This window comes from Arvicola amphibius, chromosome 8 (genome assembly GCF_903992535.2).
Source record: "Arvicola amphibius chromosome 8, mArvAmp1.2, whole genome shotgun sequence".
Classification (NCBI taxonomy): Eukaryota; Metazoa; Chordata; class Mammalia; order Rodentia; family Cricetidae; genus Arvicola; species Arvicola amphibius.
In genome coordinates, this window is record NC_052054.1 from 75,455,377 (window position 1) to 75,475,994 (window position 20,618).

The window sequence follows — 20,618 nt, forward strand, 5'->3', positions numbered from 1 at the left end:
GGGGCTAGGCCTCTGAGACTTTAAAGATGATTCCAGGCATCTTAGGTGGTTTTGGCTGTGAGCAAAGCTAGAGTAGGGTTTATCCTAGTTTCTCCTTTTGCAGCCGCTTGAACCCAGTGCTGCCACCTGTTGGCCAAACACATTTCCTGTTTTAAAAAAAGGCCTAACTAATTAACTTTTATTTACAAAAGACAAAACCGACTAGCCGTGGCCGGTCACAGCAGCAGTAGAAGGCAATGGTGGAGTGATTTGAAGGTCCAGCTGTCTCGGTGACAGGTGTGTGTGCATCCCCCTCCCCCAGGCTCAGCTTTCGATTCCTGCCCCGCCCCACTTACGGTCCCAAATTATAAGGCACAGCCCACCCCTTCCCGCCCAGTCCGACCGAGGGGCCGGATGGACCTAGAGCCGGTCCGGGAGCGCACTCATCACGGAGGCCCGCACAGATGGGAGCAAGAGGTCTTTTAGTGCCGCCCCCCGCCCTGGCTCAGATCAGCGGTGTGGATGGCGGGGTGAGGACGAGCCGTATGCGCTGCACGCACAGCTCCGCGGCCTGCCGGGTCTCGCGGCACAGCGCCGCCAGGCTCAGGAAGCCATGCGGCAGGTCCTCTACCACATTCAGCGTCACGGGCTGGCCCAGGTCGCGCAGTCGTCGCGCGAACATGACAGAGTCGTCCAGCATGGGGTCCAAAGCGCACGCCTGGAGAGAGTGGGGTCAGGGTAGGAGGGAGAGGAAAGCACGTGGACACGGATGTAGAGGTGGACAGAGACGGAGAAAAGAAGTCGGGGAGAGAGTGGGCAGAAGGAACAGGTGGAGGCGTGGGAAAGAAGAGGAATGAGGTTAACTGAATCCGCGATCTTTACCCATACCTGCCCCTATTGTTTCCACCCGCCCAAGCCTCCTGCCCAATAACAGTGCAAGACAACAGACTACCTGGCCTGGCTAACTAGCTATGCGGCACTTGTAGCTCGTTTTCCCAGGGCACCCATGCCCCAACCCGCCGTCCTCCAGCAGCACCCTGTCCCGCCGCGCTCTCACCACCATGTGCACGGGAGGCAGGGTCTTCAGCATGCTGTCAGGGGCCAGCAGAGGAGACATGAAGGGGTTCTTGACGATGGGCGACGAGTAGAGGGGCATGCGGAGGATACCCTGGCTTGAGCGTCTGGGGCGGAAACCCTCGGGGAACGCAGCGCGCACGCGGGGGCCTCTGTCCATGGTGCCCACATCATCTTTGATTTCAGCCTCTTCCGGGGAATTCTCAGGTCGCAGAAAAAAGTTGACATCGGAGGGTGTGGAGGGGCCAAGTGTCTCCATTGAGAGTGACATCTCGGGGGTGTCTGACGTCTCTGATTTGCCCTTAAAGCTCAAGTCCGTTATCGTCAGAGTTTTCAGGGTATCAGTGTTTAGCAAGCCCTCTGGCTGGGCCAGGGCTGCCTCAGACACACTCCTGCGCATTGACTCCGCGGGGCGCACAGCCTCTATAGGAAGGGTAAAAACAGGTTGCCTTAGGCCAGAAGATAAGCCCGGCTGTGAGCAGGGTGTGCAGATGGCAGCAGGGTAGGTCACTATGCAGGGAGGTCCAGGACATAATCCCTTTCCCAGACCCAAGGGGTTGGTTGGGTTGGAATGTTTCTGTGTCCAGGATTGCAATTGAATGGCTGGTAGTCTTGGAGGTGGGGCTATATTGTAGGGCAGGTTGTGCATGAATAAAGATTGGGAAGTACAAATCAGTTGACCGCTGGGAGCGTTCATCTTTCCCTCTGTATCAATGGCTCATAAGTTGTAAGAATCTAAGAACTCAGAGGGATAGACAGGATTAACTGTCATTTCCTCTGGAGGGATCATGATGTATCAGAATTTGTGTTTGTGTTGTTGGGGATAGAGTCCACAGTCTTACACAGGCCAGCTTCCAGCCTCTCACAGGTGGCTTCTAGGCAGCTACTGCACTGCAGAGCTGGTATTTACACGACTGCCAGGCAGCTCCACTGTAGCTACCTCTGGGCTCTCTAGGAGGAGGCTCAGCCAGCCTTTCATGACCACTTGACCAAGGGGTATGCATGAGCTCCCACAGCTGGACAGGGACTTCTGCTTACAGGCAGCTACAGTCTGTGGGGTGTGTTACTCTCCCAGAGAGCTTGCATTTATAGCCATGTGAATCTGCTCTCAAAAATGTCCTTAATTGTCTCCGTTTTATCCCTGTCCACTGAGCGGCCAGGCAAGCGAGTGCCCGATGATGTGTATGTCTAGCCCACAGGGCATGGATATGTTGGAGGCACTTGGCCTCCAGTCTGTCAGTTTAATTGGCTCTTCACTGTTTACTGTTTTAGGGCTACTCTGTAGCTCCAGCTTGACCAAAATGGAATCCTTCTGTCTCAGGGGTGCAGTATTACTCATTCATGGTCCTACCTTTCAGTTTCTACAGCTTGCCTTTATCAACCTATGAGGGCAAAGTGCAGATCAATGTAAGATAATTACTTAGGTTCTGTGTGACCTAGAGTCACTGGGACAACATTGGAGGTATAGGACACAGGACTCCAATGTCTTCTGAGAGTACTTCTGTGCCAGGCACTGTGCTGGCATTTGACACAATGGGTGTAGTAGTCCTCACTATGACCCAACAAGGCAGGCACTCACATCTATTTCACAGAGGACAAACTTAAGGGTTATAGATGCTGATATCTGTACACAAATTCAGCAGTCAGTGAGGATGGAGTATGAAGCTGGGTAGGAGTCATCCAGGATCATCTTTTGGGGACCTTTCTCCTACAGAGAACCTCACCTCCAGGGCTCAATGGTCCCTTGCCTCAAATTCAGTTCCCTTTTAACTTGTGTGTCTGTGTCTGCATTTATCTGAAGATTCTAAAATTAGAACCTTAAAGTAAAACACACGTGAACTGAATAATCTCCTTTGTGTGTGTGCAAGTGTGCCAGAGATCACCCTCAGGTGTTGTTCTTCATGCACCACCCCCCTTGGGTTTGTCTAACTTTTATTACAGTTTTGTTTGTGCATGGGTGTGTGTGTGTGGTAAAAGGACGACTTACAGGAATAGGTCCTTGTTTTCTTTCCATCATGTGAATCCTGGGGACTGACCTCAGGTCAGGCTTTGCAGAAGGCATTTAGCCATGCCATCAGCCCCCACCTTGTTTTTTGAGTCAGGGTCTTTCAGTGACCCCAGAGCTCACTGCTTTTGCCCAGACTTGCATTCCAATAAGTCCCAGGGATTTGCCTGACTCTGTCCACCCAGTACTGAGGTTATGGTGTGCACCACCACACCTGCCTATTATATGGGTTTTGGGGATCCAAACTCAGATTTTCATACTGCACACCCTCCTGAACCATTTCCACAGTGTCCTGAAGACTGATCTTATTGTTGAGTCAGGATCTCCCTCTACGGATTTGTCTAGGCAAGAATGGGAACTTGCTATGTAAACCAGGCTGGTCTCAAACTCACAGAGATCTTGTTTCTGCTTCCCAAGTGCTGGGATTAAAGGTGTGCACCACTAAATCTGGACGTGACAGAGGTTCCCCCCCACCTTTGGAATTGTGAGATCCCAGTAAGTCTTGGAATTTCCAGAATGGCATCTGCTGGGAGAAAATGGAGGGCTTGGCTTGTTGTAGGGCCAAGGATAGATTCAGCCAGGAAAGGTATCTGTAGCCTCATGTGTCCCGGGGCTTATGCTATGTCAAGGTGTCTGTCTAGGCTGTCCTGGTTAAGTGCCTTTGAACAAGCTCCAACTCACCTGCCGTGGGAGCTGAGGTCTTTTGGGGCTTGCGTCCGCTTAGCTCCAGGAAGGAGTTGAGCCACGAGGAGGCACCCAGGCGGAGGTCTCTGAGGAATATGGATGTGTCTCTCTGCACCAGCCCCATCACGCCCAGTGCCTTCTGGTCTGAGTCAGAGTTGTCTTCTGTCTCTGTCCCTGAAGAACGCATGTGGGAGGCTGAGTTGGTCTCTCTTTAGGTGCAGTTCTAACACCCAGAACTTGGGGTTTCTGAGGCATTCAGGCACCCAACTGCCATGATAAGGGCATGGGTCTTACCTGAATAGGCACTGACACACTTAGAGAGTACACTCAATGGTAGAAGTGGGTCCATGAGGCTCAGAAGGCGAGAGGGAGAGACAGAGGGCTGCAGGGTGGTGACAGGGTAGGCTGCCATGATGCCATCTGGCACCCTTACTCCGTAGGCTGCTGCTCGAAGGGACACAGTGATGCAGAGGTTCCCACCTGCACTGTCCCCTGCAAGGCATATCCGCTCTCCTGTTGACCCTAGTTGTGGGGAGAAGGGTCCAGTCATAGCCTGGCATGACCTAGGAGAACTGGGCTCCCAGGTGGGGTAAGCAATTATTAATATCAAGCAGAATGCTGTTCAGTTACTGACAAGAGGAGGCATGGATTTGGACCCCATGTGGTAGGCAGTGGTCATAGGACAGAGACAAAGGGCTGGGGAAGCTGGAGAGTCTTGGGGGCAGCAACAAGGGCAGGTAGTGGGAAAGAGAAGCTCAGAGTAGTTTTCCCAAGACATCAGGAGTTGGGAAACTGAAGGTCAGGTTTCAGGCTGGGTACAGCCCTGCCCTGCTCTGTGCCTTGGTGTCTTCCTGAGATGTTGGCAACCAAAAGGGAGGTGTGAGGACCTATAAATAGGTGGGCAAGCGAGCCAGCAGGCTGCTAGTGCAGGAGATCAAGAGGTGGGCAGCTGGGGAGGAAAGGAGAGATGGGAAAGGACAGACCAGAAATGAAGGCTGGAATAAGGAAGCAGGAGGCAGAGATGACATGGTCAAGATGGAAGATGGGCAGCAATGGGGTTATCCTACAGCAGGAAAGAGGCAGGAGAGAGAAGGTATGCTGGGGAGAGGTGAGGCTGAGGCTTGAGAACCTAGGGACTTAGTGCCTTTGCAGGCCGGGCCAGGGCAAGGACAGTCGTGGTGGCGGTGGATCTGTGAAAGTAGGGACCCGGGCCTCACCGAGCAGGTCACAGTGCTTGACAGCCCAGCAGTAGGCAAAAAAACACTCCTCCAACGCTCTGGGGAAGGGGGCCTCAGGGGCCAGGGAGTAGTCGATGGAGATGATGGGAACTCCTAGTTCCTGGGCCCAGGTCTTGAGGTAGGGCTCATGTGACTTAGAGGTCTGTGCCACAAAGCCGCCACCATGGATGTGGATTACTAGGGCCCGTGAGCGGGGTGCCTGCTGGGGTCGTGGGCGCAGTTCCAGGCGTTGGCCCTCAGATTTCACCAGGCTGTTGAGCGCCTTGCTGTCCTGGTGGTGAGGACAGAGGATGGTCTGTCAGGACCCTGTCCCCTCAGGGGGTAGGCTTGGGGCTTCAGGGTGCTGGGCTGGCGCTGCCATTCTCTGGGGCTGGGGGCTTACCTGTCCTTCACGCAGATCATAGGAGATGAGCCTGGCTAGCACAGGCCCTGGGCCTGTGTGTGCCAAGGGAGGTGAGATGGTAACTGTGAGCTTGGGGTCAGAGATTAGTGGCATCTCAAAGGCCTCGGGTGGCAGGCTGAGCAGGCGGCTTACCCTCACAGTGGTTGATGCCATGTTAGCCAGGGACTGGGGAGGAACCAGAAGGGATGCTAAGGAAGGGTTAAGGGGGTGGTAGGGGCACATACCACATTCTTCTTCCCAGCCCAGTCTTTCCCCATATGCACTATCCTTGGGCAATGGCCCTGTAGTGACTGGCTGTGGCTTTGCTGGATGTCTGGGACTCAGAATCTCCATCTGTAAGCATGCTGGGGAGCTCTCCCTGCCCCTGAGCTCACCGACAACACCTCGATCTCAGTGATGTTCCAGAAGGCTTTCCAGAAGTGCACATCCAGGTTCTGAATGATCCGTTCAAACTCAGCCCCACGCAACTCTGGGTCTATGGCGAATCGGCCACCAGTGAAGAGGGAACTGGCAGTCACACCTGGGGGTCAGGAAGTGTGTCAAGGAGCCCTGGCGGAGATCAGGCAGCTCGGTTGGGTTAGGAAATGGGGACAGGAGAGGATGTGGATAGGGCTCAGCCACCACTCACTGAGGCCTGTCTCGTTGCGTTTGTAGTGTTCCCCGAAGGACACCAGTCCGATGGAGAGGGTCTGCAGGAACGGCCGGATGGCAGGCGTGAACTGTGAAGGGATGCCTCTGTCACCCAACCACCCAGGAGATGGATGAGGATGGGACACAAGATGGGACAGAGAGAGGAGTAGGCACATACATTTAGTCAGCTTTTAATGAGCTCATACGGTGTGCTGTGGGCATCACCCTGGGCCCTTTCATGAACCCGGTGTCCTCAAAGGGAAAGGAGATGATGAAGAAATAAAAACATGTGCAGGGTAATGTCTAAACGAACTAATGATATGGAGAAAGGCGCTAGGTGGATGGGCTGCAGTGATGACCATGGGCCAGGCTACTTGGGCAGGCCTGCGAGTAGGGGTCTGGATGAGGAGAGGGTTGTTCTCAGGAAGCTAAAGATGCAGTGCTGCACATGGGTGGCAAGGGAAAGGAGGCATACTGAAGGGGAGCATGGAAGAGAGAACACAGTGCTGTGCTCGGAGCAGAGCGAGCCAGGAAATAATAGCGAGGGAGCTCCTAGAGGCCAAGAAGGCTCTTTTAGGGCCCAGGCTGAGGGACTGGGTTTCATCCTGAGCATTTGGAGGGCTGTGTACTGGTGAGTAAGAGTGCACAGGAACTTCCTGAAGTCAGAAAGAACAGAGGGGTGAAGCAGACAGCTGGGTCTTGGCATGGGGCAACTGAAATCCAGAAATGGGAAAATGATCTAAGACAGGAAGAGAGAACCTGGGGAGATCAGCTAAGGCCTAGACAAGGGACAGATGGCTATCAGAGAAGACTAGGGGAGACACACAAAAGGTGGCAGAGAGGGGACAATAAGAAGACAGTGAGAGCAGCAGAGCTCACTTAGCCTTAGGAGGCCAAGTCAAAGAGTTAGCTGAGTCCCCGTTCACTTGGGAAAACTATCACACAGCATGCTGGGCTTTTGGGAGGAGCAGGGACTCAGGAGCATCTGACATCTGGGACCTCTGCCTTCCTGGAAGCTGACATTTTAGAGGGTGATGCAGTCTTGTGTCCTAGGTCCTCAGAAGCTGGCAGGTGCCCCAGGCCATGCTCCTGGCCAGGGACCCAGTAGGCCAAAGAGCACAGGAGCTCCTGGCCTTTGTGGCTAGGACACTGATTCAGGCAGCTTGGAATTTCTTTCTTTCCAGTGTGGATGCCAGGGCATGAAGGTAGGGAGATGGCTGCCTCGGCTGGCCAGATTGGTATTTGTGGGTTTGGTTTGGTGAGAGGGGAGAGTCCCAGGAATAATTCTATTGGGTTGCTCAGAACCAGGAAGCCTGGAATAGTAGGCAGGAACAGGGAAGCCAAAAGAATGGTGGACTCATCTCTCAGGGAAGTGAGAGGAGGCCCCAAGAGGACAGGAAGGACTGAAGCATCACACAGCTTCTAGAGTAAAGGCTGAGGTTCCTTGATACAGATGGTTGGGGCTGCCTGGAGCTAGCATGACCCCAGGACAGGGCCAATTTGGGCTTCTGTTCCAATTTTAGTTTTCTATGTTCCCCAGTTTTCTAGTCCCCAAATCATTTATTTATTTGTTTGTTTGTGAGACAGGGTCTTTCTACATAGCTTTGGCTTGCCTGGAACATACAATGTAGCTCAGGCTAGCCTCTATCTCTAAATAATTCTCCTGCCTCAGCCTCTTGAGGGTATTGGACTGCCTCACTTTCCATGTGGTGACAGACTGCATCTCTCTGGGGTGATCTGGGATGGGCAAAAGGCAGAAGAAGGTCCTCAGCTAGGGTCGGGGAAGAGATGAACCACAACCAGGTCCTCCTTGTCACCAAGGTGTGTTGCTCCTGTCCTGAAGGCTGCCTAGAACTCATGTGGCTTTTTTATAGTTGCCAATCTAACATCTGTGGGCTGCCACCTCTTTCCATCAGGTCCAGAATCCCAGTGCACATGGCAGGGGGTGCAGTCACACAGAATGGACCTCTGATATCAATACTGATTACCCTTCTAGGGGGCACAGACTCAAATGAACTTCAGGGGCTACAGGAGAGTGATGGGGCTAGGGATACAGCTCAACGGCATGCTCGCCTAACATGCGAGGCTCTAAGTTCAATCCATAATTCTTGAAGGAAAAAGCAAATGAAACCCTCCCTTTTGTTGGGTTGAAGCTCTGACCTCGTGTGTGTCTGACAAGTGTTTTACTACCAAACTGCAGCCCCAGTCTTCCTGTTACTTCTGAGATAGGGTCTCCCTAAGTTATCAAGGTTGGCTTTCATCTCACTCTGTAAGTTCAGCCAGGCCTTGGGCTTGCAATCCTCCTGCCTCAGCTTCCTGAGTAGCTGGAATGTAACAGGCCTGAGTTTCCAGGTCCAGCTGGTGAAGAGGTTTCTAATACATGGGATATCTAGTCATGGTCCATGAGCTGGTGACCTCCAGAGTCCAGCTACGAGCTCCTGCCAACTCTCCCTGCCAGTCTGTGGTCTGATCCCTGAATCCAGCAATTCTCATCACTGTGACTCTACCTCAAGGACAGGTTTCCAGCCACCACTGCCATCACTATGAATTCGGAATGACATGGGTCAAGGGACTCACCTGGAAGCCCAGGCAGCGGCCATAGAAGCAGCCTTTATGCAGTGTGACATACTCTTGCAGGAAGTCAGCAGTGAGTCCTTCATCACCCTCAAAGAAGAGCACCCCTGGTCGGTTGATAGCCAGCAGGCGCTGGGCATAGTAGGACAGGGCACGGAGCTGAGTAAGAGCAGCCAGGTAGGCCTCCATTTCTGCTAGGTTGTGGCTGGCACGGAAAAAGATACTTCGGCGGTTGGAGGCCACATAGCGGGATTTGTGTAGTAGGTGTGCTAGGCAGCAACGAGCTGTGTGCACCAAACTTCGGTATCCATTGGCTGGTGTCTCTGTGTCCAGGTCAAAATTGTGTGCCACACCCAGCAGCTGGCCTAGGGTTGGCTCCAGTCCCAGTGCCTGTTCTCGAACACCTGCAAAGACATTGGACAGCCGCCGAGCTGTCTCTCCGGGGCCCTGGCTTGAGAAGAAGGCCATGTTGTCTTCCGCAAGTGTCACCAGCGACTGTGTCATTGTGCGCAGATCCATGCTGTGTGAGAACGCTGAGGCTGTGGGAAGATGGGAATGTCTGCTGTTACCCTTGCTCTCTCAGGCCCAGGAGTCTAGGCCCTAACTTTCTTCCCTCAGGCCCAAATATTCAAACCTAGGACCATCCTTGCTTAGATCCAGGAGTGCCAAACAGTAGCCCCTCCTTCCTCAGACTTAGGGGTCTATCCCAAACCTCTTGAAGATCCAGGGGCCTTCCATTATCTTCTCTCCCACACCTAGGATTTTTATCCCCTTGTCTTCTGAAAGCCTGGGGCCTCATCCTCTTCCTGCCTAGCAGCTGGGAGTTGGAGCTCTCAGATTTCCCTTCATATGGAGCAGTTTCTTTTCTATCCCCTCTGTCCACTCTCCTGAGCCCCAAAGGGCCTGGATCACCAGTGCTGCTCTCTAGCCCAGAAGCTGGCCCACCCTCTTCCTTCTTCCTTCCGGGTATTCAAGGGTGAACTCGATCTCTGTTTACTCTCTTTGGACTTGTCCTTGTTCTGGGAGATCTGGATGCTCAACAGCTCCATTCCTTAAGGCCCCTGTGTTCAAGTCCCATCCCAAGTTTCCTTCTCAGTTTCCTGGTGTTGCCCACAACAAGCCTTTCCCTTCTAACAGTGGTTGGAAACATTAACCCCCCGCCAGTCTGGCCATTACCATTTCCTAGGACTTCTGTCCACACCTAGCCCTCCTTCTGAGCCCCATCTGTAATTCCAGCGTTTCTGCTGCACTCCAGCCTGCCTGCAGAATCCCCTCCAAACTCCAGCTCCTTGTTTCTCTGTGGATTCCCAAACTCAGCATCCCTTCTTTTGATGGTTGCCTGGCTTTCAGCTTTGCCCAACTGCCTTAGATTACATTGTTTCACTCTCCTGCCTGAAACAGCAGTTCAAATAGCCAACATTGATCACTAGCCAAGCCCATGCTAAGGTTTGATCCCCAAAGACCCAGAGTGTCTTGGTTCAGATCTCTACTACTGTCAGCCCTCTTTTATAGGAGGAGAAGTTGAGACTCTGTAAGAAGCTGGAGGTTGTACAAATAATGACAGAGCTTATTTAAATTCTGATTTCTAGGTTCAGAGTTTTTACATACGTAGCGCTCCTCCTAGGACTCTCAAACCTCAACTTCTGTCTGTCCCTCAAAGCCAGCTCCATGCTTTGCTCACTTCCCACATTCAGGGTCCTCTGTGATCTTCCTCAGGAACCCATGTTCTCCTTAGGCATCCCTGTTATTTAGCATATCTTGGATAAGTTGCCCTTGACTGTTTAACAGGGGACATTATAACCTCCCCAAGCGATTCTTTCCCTCCCGAAGCCTAGGGCCCTGACTGGCTCTTGGGTTTGCAACCCCTTGTTTCCCTAGAAGACAGTGTCTCCTCTCCCTTTCAGACCTTGGCTTCTGGTGGCAGCAGCCATTTCTGTCTCTCAGCTGGCCCTGCACTCACCCCTCCCTGGCCTCTTCGGACTGGAGCTCCCCAAGCTGGCACAGCAGGTCTATGGCTAGTGCCAGTAGCCGCCTGGGGCAATAAACTGGGGGGAGGGACTAGTTTGGTCAGGGTGTGGTTATTTGATTCACCTCCCATCCAGAATGGATAGTGAGAACCACATGTTGTAAACAGAGTCCAGAATCCAACTCCTAACCCCTCCTATCTGCTTGCTACGCCAGCTCAAGGAGAGTCCTCGTACCAGGCTCGTCTCCTTAGAACCTTGAAGTCCTGCCCCCACCTAGCCCCTCATTGCTTAGACCCAGGAGCTCATGCCCTAGCCCCTCCTTGCTGAGACAGGCCTAGCCCCCTAGCCTCTCCTTTCTCAGATTCCCTCATCCAGCCTTTGTCCTGGTCCTGAACACACTGTCCCCTCTCACCCAGCCAAGCTGTCCTCCCTCTTCCCCAAGTGGATTCAGAGAGCCAAAGGCTCAGTGATGTCAGTTCCCACCCCCTAGACTGGCCCTGGCACAGATGTCCCCAGCTGTTAGGGAAAAAATGGTGGCCAGTCCTGGGAGGACAAAAGCAGATTAAGGGCAATATCAAACTCAGCCAGGGGCCAGGGGCACAGGCCCTACTGTGTGGTATTCCTTCCTGGAATCCTCCGTTTACCTTCTAACTTCCACAGCCCATGGTGCTGTGACAGTCAGATCCCTGTTACTTATGGGGAAACCAAGGCTCAGGTACTTTCCCAGGGTTTTCCACATGTTCCTTGCCCAGCCACCTTTCTCACCCTCAGGCCTCAAATGGAGGTGGTACCTACCTTGTTTCTCCCCATCTCTAAAGCCCACCCTCACTTACCCCCTAAGGCTCGTTTCTGCTCTAGCATGTACATCACTCCTTCACTTGTTCTCATGTCTGTCTCCTCTGGGATAGACACAGATTTTTATGGGGGCGCAAAGCTCATAAAAATGGACTGTGACTATTTAGAAAGAACACAAAATTACAAATAAAAACCAGTGTGGGGCTTCTGAAAGAGCCTGTGGCAAATGAGAGACCCTGGGGCTTCAGCAACATTTGTCTGGCTGTGGGTGAGTCTTCAGTCTCTGTCCCTGGACTGTCATCTTGATGAAGAGAGAGGGTGGCCCCAAGGCCTAGCACACACAAGCAAATACGTGAAGAGTGAGGGCCAAAGACAATAGCTGGGAACTTGGGAGAGAGCTGTACCTTCCAAGGACCAGCAAACAGACAGACAAATGGACCAGAGCCACGGGGGCCAGATAAACTAAGCAGCAGTTATGGTCAGATACTGGTCCAGGTCAGTTGCTGGGTAAGTGTGACTTCCCCATCTGGAAGCTGTGCTGGGCCAGTCTGCCCAGCAGGGTGGGTGGACTGCTTCATGAACAGTACCTCATTGGGCTTCCCGCCCCACTTCCTCCTGGGATTGGAACCCAGATACTGCCATGTGTTAAGCACGTGCTCCCAGCCCATGAGGCATTGCATGTGCACGCACAGGTTGTTCTGCAGGCTTACTCCTCAGCCTCACTGCGATGGTGTGTTGGCTCTTTCTCATTGCAGCCCTTGTTACTATCCTAATATAGTGCATGACTTCTTAATCATATTCTTTGCTTTGTCACCCGGAGTTCAGGGCCTTGTCTGTTGTGCTCAGCTCTTAGCTGGGGCAATTTCCCACTGTCTAAGCCTAGCTTCATCTGTTCCCACACTGGGTACCTTGTATCTGCCACAACTCCCCCTGCTATGACTCCCTCCCACCCCGACACATAGGGGCCGTGGGGTTGGAATACTTTTGGAAGAACACTTTTGGAAGAACAAGAGACTTGGATGAAGCAGTAGGGAAGGGCCAGATTCCTAAGCCCTTGTGACTTCAGGGCCATGCTCTTTGCCTTACTCAGGGTAGCTCCCTGAAGACTGAGCTGACTAGGGCCAGGAAGAAGGGATATTGAGATTGCCAGAATCCCAGGCAGAGGGCACTGGGGTAAGGGCATACCCAATGGGGCCATGGGTGAGCATGACAGGAATGGGGCAAAAGGTAGGGCTGAGGGGGGCATGGTAGTAGGGGAAGGGGTACCTAGACAACTAGGCCCCAGCCCTTTGCCCTGGGAGATGTTTTTCCCCTTTGGTTCTGGGAATCAAACTTGTACATGCTAGACCAATGTTCTGCCACTTGAAGCATGCTCCCAGCTCCTCTAGCCCTTTGCCCTGAGAAGCCACTTGTCAGTTGTATCAGGCTTGGACTTTGGTTCCTGGGGATGTACCAGGGCAATATACTTTCATGTTTTTTGATATGTCTAAGGGTATGTGTGTTTGTATGCAAGTGTCATGACCTATGTGTGTTTATTAGCCTGTGGGTGTATGCTTTTGTCTTGGATTCTCAGTTTGTATGGAGATGTGTTCATGTTTTTATGAATCCATATATTGGGGATGTAGCTCAGTTGGTGGAATGCTTGCCTACCTTGTACAAAACCTGGATTTGGTCCCCAGTATCATACAGCGTGAGTGTGGGTGTGCAAACTTGTAATCCCAGCTCTATGGAGGTGGAGGTAAGAGGATCTGATGTTCAAGGTTATCTTGGACTATGTAGTGAGTTCAAAGCTAGCCTGGGATGTATATGACACCCTGCCTCCCAAACGAAAAAAGGTAAAAAATAAAAACAACAAAAGGAATCTATATTCATGTTTGGGTGAGTCATGGTGTCTATATGTGTTGAGAACAGAACTCACTATTTGCTCAAACAGAGACTTAAGGAGTTATCTTGCCAGTCTCCCTCACCCTATCCCCATCTAAGCTATCACCCAGTCCTGTCCACCTATGTCCTAGGAACCTTGGAACTTGGCATGTGCCCGCCTCCCCTGCTGCACTGTAACACGCTCACCTGGCATGTGCCCACCTCCCGTCTTCCCCAACCCCCAGCATTGTAACACGCTCACTTGGATGACTATGATGCTCTCTGTGTGCCTCCGATTTAAATCTGTTTCCTGCAAAGCATCCAGACAGTCTTTTGAAAACATAAATCTGATCACTTCCTTCCAGTCCATCAATGCTTCCCTGCCTTGATAAAGTCTCAATCTTGGACATGGCTTCCCAACCCAACTGCCTGCCCAGGTTCCTGTGGCCTGTCTCCTTCAACCAGGAGCTGTCTCAGCATTGTCATGTGCTGCTCCTTCCAACATTAAGGTTTTTGTGTGTGCTTGTTTTGTTTTTTGAGGCAGGGTTTCTCTGTGTAATCCTACTGTCCTGGAACTAGCTCTGTAGGCCAGGCTGGGCTTGAACTCACAGAGATCCTCCTGCTTCTGCCTCCCTTGCCACCACTGCCAGGCTAGAGTCAAGGTTTTTTGCTTATGCTGCTCTTTGCTTTCCCTGCCTCCCGTGTTCAGCAGTTAATGACTGCCCATCCACGAGTCTGAAGTCACCTCCTTGTAAAAGCTTCCTGTGGTCATTTTCTCAGGGTTTTTTTCCTTTTTGAAGACAGGATACATTTTCTCATGTATTCCTGGCTGGCCTCAGACTGACTATGTAGTCAAGGATGACCTTAAACTTCTTTCTGATCCTCCCGCCTCCACCAATCTACTTCTGAATCATGGGCACATGCCACCAGGCCTAATTGATATGGTCCTGGTCTCCTACAGACCCTGCGGCTTTGGGTATGCTGGACAAGCACTCTAGTAACTCAGCTATGTCCTAGCTCCAGGATTTCTCTTTTACTGGATTCATCACACTGACTTGTTTACAACAGACTTTTAAAATGGGTTGGTGGGAGAGGGGTTGAGTCTCACTCTGAAGTCCTGACTGGCCTGCAACTCACTACATAGTCTAGGCTTGCCTTGAACTAATGGTGATCCTCCTGACTCAGAGTCCCAAGTACTGGGATCAGAGGTATGGGCCACAGCAATAGTCTTAATATCTGTGTCCCGAGATCTACCGAGTCTATTCTACTAGTCACAGGAAGCCTAGTTGTTGAGCAAATGTCTGGAGACTAAATCTTTGTGACCAGAGCCTCTTAGATCCAGAATTAAGGTTGGGGCATACAGCAGCTGTCAGCACCCACACTCCCTGCCCTGAGAAGGTGGACGGTATCTCTCTGCCTTCACTGGCCAGGCAAGGAAGCCGAGCTGGCTGAGTGCCCCTTGTGTCGTCATTTGGGAAATGGGCTGATCATAATGACAGCAGTCTCATCCAGTTACTGGCAAGATCACATGGATAACAAAGACTGCTCTAGCCAGTTAGGATACCTTGGGGCAGGGGTGAGATCTGATTCACAGATCTGAGGCCTGGCACCAGGAAGGGCCTCAGGAAGTGACAGGCAGTTCTCAGAGCTGCGCGCCTTTGTGAGTAGGCTTGACTGGGCCCTGTGCAAGGAGCCTTACTCAAGCAGATTCTTTCTGACTCCACAGGACACTAAGGGCAGCTTGGCTATTAATAGCCTCATGTCACGCTTCTCACATTCCTTCACTTACCAATCTAATAAATATTTGAATGCCCATGTGTCTGGCATTCTAGGTAAACAAGGCAGACACAACCCTACTGTTAGGGAGTTCAATGTCTAGTAGAGTCGGACAGTATATCCACATCCACCTCTCTCAACTTCTTGTGTGCATGCACTGGAATCTTCCAACAGCCCTGAAAGTCAGGTACTGCTGTCATCATGCCTGCTTGGAGCTCCGAAAAGAAGCAGGGAAAGGAACCTGTTTATTACTTCACAGATCATAGCAATTTGGTGAAAAGGGCTCTAAGACACAGGTTCCAAATTGTATCTTTGTCGTCGGACAGGAAACTGTCTTCTGGCTCCAGCTTGAGCTCCAACCTGTCTGGACCAGTATATGTACTTTAGAGCTGATTGTAATGCTACCCTTGTCTACCAAGGGAGGTAGGGGAAATGACGAATTTGGGGTTACTGGGGCTGGGTAGCCATGTCGGTTTTGTTTTGTTTGTTTTTGCCTGCATAGGAACTGCTCGCTTGGACTGATAAAGATGCATGGACTGCAGGTGGAGCTGCATGGTCAAGCACTTGCTTGGCATTCATCAGGCACTAGGTTTGGCTATAAGCAGCGCCACAGAATAGACAAGACTCTTACCGAACCAGGACTTACTGCCTGCTCTGACTGAGCCTTGCAACATCTTTGGTTGGTCTGCCAGTGTTTCTCTACCCTTCTAGGTATAGGGAAGCTAGACAATAGTTCTTCCCTCTCCCTGAGGAAGGGATAAAGGTGCAAAGCCAACGGTAAAAGCTCTCTTTTTGGAAGTCGTGAGGGTCAGGAGCTTCGCCCCAGTGTTGCTGGGAGTGGAAGAAGGGCTGTGAGGATATTCTCCAGCTACCGGTACCCCTTCCACCTACCTTTCACACGCCTATACTTGTTTCTCTTTTCGTAAAAGCGGCTACAATTCTTCCCCATTATCCTCTTAAGAGTGCAGAAGACATGAAAAATCGACGTTCGAACCATTTCCCAGGCCGAAAACACCAAGAGCGCAACTGTTGCTCTTGGTCCCACAGAGACTAAATAACCCGAGCGGAAACCTTATCTATTCCGACAGACTCGCATTGCGGACACTTCTCCTAAGACCGCACTGGGACAGCCGGTAGTCCTGACGTCTGGGTGGGACGTTCTACTCTCACATCACCCGTTCGAAAAATGGATGGCCTCTGTCCCCCGCGCAGGACGGCAGTGGGTCAGTCCACGGGCCGCCCTCCCCCTCCCGTTGTGGAAGTGGGTCCGTCCACCCAGTCGTTCCCCCGCCCCCCCCCCCCCCCCCCCCCTTGTCCCCCGCAGAACCTGCGGACTTTCTTCCGAGTGGCTACCGGCTCACCTTTAACCTTGCCTTTTCGCCACCTCCTGCGGCTGCGGTTCTTCGACCCTTCTTTGACCTGCTTGGAGGCCCGGGTCCCCACGCTCCCCGATTCCACCACTGTCTCCATCAGTTCTTTCCCAGTCCCGGCGCGGGGCCCAATTCCAGCAGTCGAATCCCTCCTCTAAAGTCAATCCTCGTTACACACCACCGCCCGGCCCCCAAACTATCCAATCCTGGGCTTGCTTCTCGATAGGACCCGCCTCCAAGGGGTGGGCCCGAGGGCCTTGGCCCGCCCATCCGCTCAGGTTAAAGGAACCACAGCCAACCACAGCAAAGCCAACAAAATGCAACCCCGGAGGCGGCGAAAAGTGTCCACAGAGCAGGAGTAGTGAGGAGTGGCGCTAGAGTCACCCTCACAGTCACCCCGGTCGTCTCCTGTGCAGGAGCCGCGCCTCGCCATCCCATTCACCTGTCCATGAACTCGGCCCGCCCACCTGCCCCCAGAGAGGCAAGAAGCAGCGGGCAGGGGGCGTGCCAGGCCCTTGGGCCGCCCACGGCGTGGGTGGGGCCCGACTGGAGGCGGGGCCGAGCTGGGTCGCCGTTAGGAAAGCCCCGCCTTTGCCCCGCCCCCTAACTGGGGTCCGTACAGTATAGCTGAGGTTAGCCTGGCACCCACGGTGGAGCCTAGGCTGGCCTTGGCCACTCGGCAAAACGCCTGGTTCCGGTCAGACTTTCTCCCCCCTCTCTCACACATTCTCTGTCCCTACGAGTTCGTATTGCTCTGTTTCTCGAAGTTTCTCTCCCCTTCCCTCAAAGGGATGGAGGGGGCTTGCGGCCACAGGGTCGACCAACTGAAAGCAGCCCAAGTTGACGGAGCCCACGTGCCCGGGAAAAGGCGGGAAACCGAGGAAGCCAAGGCTCGCACGTGCGCTCGTGGCTCCCTGCGCTCTCCGCAGCCACTTCTGGGTTAGCGCTGGCCAGAGGCGTCCAGAACGGAGGAGTAAGTGTTTCCCGGGCCCTGGGACGCAGAGCGCGGAGCGCAGAGCGCAGGGCGAGCGCTGCTCAGCCCTCAGAAACAGCTCGGGCCTTTGTGGAGGCGGCCGGCTCCCTGAGGGGAAAGCCCGCCACTGCCGGCTCGCAGGCCCGGGGCTCTGTGGCCTTCCCTGTCATCGCTCCAGAGGAGCCGCGGGCAGTCACCTGCCATGCTGTTTCCATTCAGCCTTGACTTTGGCCCAGACTTCGGCAGCCCTATCCAGCCCCTTCTCCCAAGCTTCTGTACGCCATCAAACAGTCGTTCCGTGGCACTGAGCGCTGTGGAGGCACCTGGCCGGGGAGCGAGTGTTCCTGGCGGCAGAGGCTGTGAGGGCCCCGGATGTTGAGCTTGTCTACACCACTCGTCAGGCCCACCCTGCGCGTTGTGCTGCTGTTGCTTAGCTTGATGTCTGCCCCACAGGTCGTACGCCACCATTTTATTTATTTATTTTTTTTGGGTCATATGAATGAATGCTGGTAACTAACACTTGAGTTAGTGCTCTTTCCTACCTCAGTTTGGTTTCACCTAAATCTTTTTTGGGGAGGGGGGAAAGCCTATTTTTGGTCCCGTGTTTGCTGTTTCCAAACTGCAGGCCCTTGTGCTAAATTCCTCATTTTTATGCCTCAGCATCCTTCTCTATAGACTGGGGGTTGCTGCTGTTTATTCAACAGGATTGTTGAATCCTGAGTGCTATAACCTCAGATTGGAAAAAAAAAATTCTTAGCACGAATAAGTGGCCCTGGAAAGCTCCAGTCTTCCAGGTTCAGACTCACCTGTGTCCCAGAAGTGTTTGTGAGGCTGGAGGCTGGCTTTCATCCTATGTGGTGATTTCCCGCCATATCCGGGCACCTTCTCACAGTCAGGTTTCTCTTTGAAGGATAGTGGCATTCCTGGGATGGCACTCTTTGGCTCTGGAAGATTTGACTGTGAAGATGAACTCAGATGTCCCTCTGTGTCAGACTCCGTAATCCAGTCAAAAAATGTCTTCCATTCTTGGGCCGTCCGCTGTATGGATAGTTCATGGAGTCTTGTTAAAAAACCGGATTCCCTCACAGATCCCTGTTTGGATTTGGTTTCTTGGACCTCAGGTGTTTGCTGGGTTGTAGGATCTGATTGTTCAAGTCTCTCTTGGGATGGAGAGTAAATTTGGGCAAGGGATTTCTTTGGGGGTCCAGGTCCAGCCTGGGTTGTAGATGTAGCCTCCACTTCATGTGGCGCTAGAGGTGGTTCTGTTGGTCCAGATCCTGTCATCCCCACATGCTCTTTTCTGGGTTGTGATTCCTGTGGAGTTGTAGACATTTTTCCTGCCTCTGGTCCCCAGTGGGAGGTGGCTTCCTGTTGATCCAAGAGCACTTTCTGGCTGGGAGGTGATTGCTGTGGTGCAGGGGAGGCTAGTGGGCTGAGGATCTTCTGGAGCAGAGCAGATTTTTGTGGAACTCTTGATTTTTGCTGGAATTCAGCTTCATGCTGGGCAGTGGGCTCATGCGGGAGACTTGGTTTCTGTGGGGTACCAAATTCCTGCAGCATCTTTGATCCTAGATGGTCTGTGAGGGTTGTTTCTGACCCAGGATCTGGCTGGATTATAGGTCTCTGCTGTATTTCAGGTTCCCATTCTGGCCTAGATCCCAAGGTAGAATCTGGTTCCACAGTTGGTATTTCCCTCATGAAAGAAGTTGGTCTCCTAGGCTTCATCCTTCTGCCCCTGCCCCTACCCCTACCCCTCAAGCTTCCCTCTTCAAAGATCTTTCATGATGGTACCTCCCTTTGGGCTCCAATCCTTTGTCCTGGCATTCCTGGTCTTCCTTTATAGCTAGCCTGTGGGTTTATCACCGCCTACCCCCACCCCCTTGCTCACTCCTTGCCAAGTGGTCACTCTTACTTTGGGAGAGGGATTAGGACTAAGGAGTAGGCTCATGTGCCCAGTACTGTCTTTCAAGAAGGGAGGGGCTTGCCCTCTTGTGTCATAAATAGGGCCCCACCCCACTCACCACTCAGTTAAAATGACCAATTACCCTTCTCATAAGACAACTTAATCTTCTGTTTCATCTGGGGTGATTCTAGATGAGCTGATGAGTGTTCTCTGCCCACAGAGATGGGAATCTCGTAGCCCAGGCTGGCCTCAAGCTCCTGAGCTTCTTGTCTCCATTTCCCAAGTTCTGTGACCACAAGTGGGTACCACCATACATAGTTCAGTATTTATCCTACTCCTGATGCCAGAATAATACTTGAGGAGTCTGTATACTTATAATTATAGTTTCCTCTTCATTAATTCTTATAACTAGTTGCCAGTTCAGTTGTCTTAGATTGTTGCTTTGATCACTTTATACCCATGCTAAAAAGTAAAAAGACTGATGTCATTCTATTTTTATAGGCTCAAAACCCCTTTGAATTGCAGCTGAGATCCTTCATGCCATCTTTATAGCTTTGAGCTGTGTTTCTACATTTATATCTCTTGTATTGCATCAGAAACTCACAGAATGAAGTAATGGGGATGATGATGATAGGAATCAAACACTGATGTCTGTCTAGATGCTAAGAAAGCACAATTTCTAAATCTTTATTATTGTTAATCAGGCAGTATCTGATTCAGTGCTTTACCTGCTTTCTATGCCCCACTCAGACATTGCACCTTAGAACAGTGAAAGAATAAAGAATCAGGCAATGGAGAGAGAAAGAGGGTCAAGGAGGGAGAAATGCGTGTAGAATCTGGGTTGGGGTTTTGAATGAACAGGGCAAAGGGTGACATCTGGATTGAATGTGAGTGGTCAGACCCCATTAGATTGAAATAACTGATATTCATATACCATATATTCATATATATATGCATTATGTATGTATTTAATTATTTTTTTGCTAATTTTCCTATGGTCAAGTGAGACCAATAGGAATCTGAGGTTTCCTTGATTCTTTTAGGGTGAACAGAGGCATAAGTGTTATAGTGTCAAAAACCAGGAGCTAAACACCAAGATATTGCAGGATAAAATTTATTCATGGCTGGGCCTAACTTAAAGCCCCCTCCTTAGGAGTAGGAGAATGTAAGTGGTCCTCAGCTGCAGCAGAGAGAATTTTCTATAGGCACTTCATTACCTCTGCAAGCAAGCAAAGCTTAAACAAAAGCAGAACTTTTTGCTATTAGCATTTAGCACTAACATATTGTCAAAGTTTTTGACATTTTGATTGGCTAGTTTCAGAAAGCCTGTCAAATATACCAGGTTTTTCAGAAGGTCTTTGTGGTGTGTTGGTTTGAAAAAAAA

General features: G+C 51.8%; 1 protein-coding gene across 3 annotated transcripts; it reads right to left on the reverse strand.

The window, feature by feature from the left end:
• Window positions 1-444: 444 nt before the first annotated feature.
• On the reverse strand, window positions 445-19,056 carry Lipe (lipase E, hormone sensitive type). 3 transcript variants are annotated; one of them, XM_038338476.1, is made up of 10 exons: window positions 18,138-19,056; window positions 8,591-9,126; window positions 6,012-6,102; window positions 5,758-5,903; window positions 5,363-5,548; window positions 4,960-5,251; window positions 4,037-4,264; window positions 3,740-3,916; window positions 1,037-1,476; window positions 445-697 (listed from the first exon to the last, which is right to left on the reverse strand). In XM_038338476.1, exons 1-10 carry the CDS (start codon window positions 19,054-19,056, stop codon window positions 485-487), a joined length of 3,228 nt encoding a protein of 1,075 aa, XP_038194404.1. In that variant the 3' UTR covers window positions 445-484. The 3 variants fall into 3 exon arrangements, with proteins under 3 accessions (XP_038194404.1, XP_038194405.1, XP_038194406.1); XM_038338477.1 differs by lacking the exon at window positions 18,138-19,056 and adding an exon at window positions 16,350-16,836; XM_038338478.1 differs by lacking the exon at window positions 18,138-19,056 and adding an exon at window positions 15,880-16,152.
• Window positions 19,057-20,618: the final 1,562 nt, after the last annotated feature.

Bases quoted from the DNA above. Each gene is read 5' to 3' on its own strand.
- Lipe (XM_038338476.1), bottom strand. From the start codon at position 19,056: ATGAAGCCTAGGAGACCAACTTCTTTCATGAGGGAAATACCAACTGTG. The intron at 5,252-5,362 runs GTAAGCCCCCAG...CCTCACCACCAG, and splicing joins ATGATCTGCGTGAAGGACAG to GACAGCAAGGCGCTCAACAG. The intron at 3,917-4,036 runs GTAAGACCCATG...TGCGTTCTTCAG, and splicing joins GTGTGTCAGTGCCTATTCAG to GGACAGAGACAGAAGACAAC.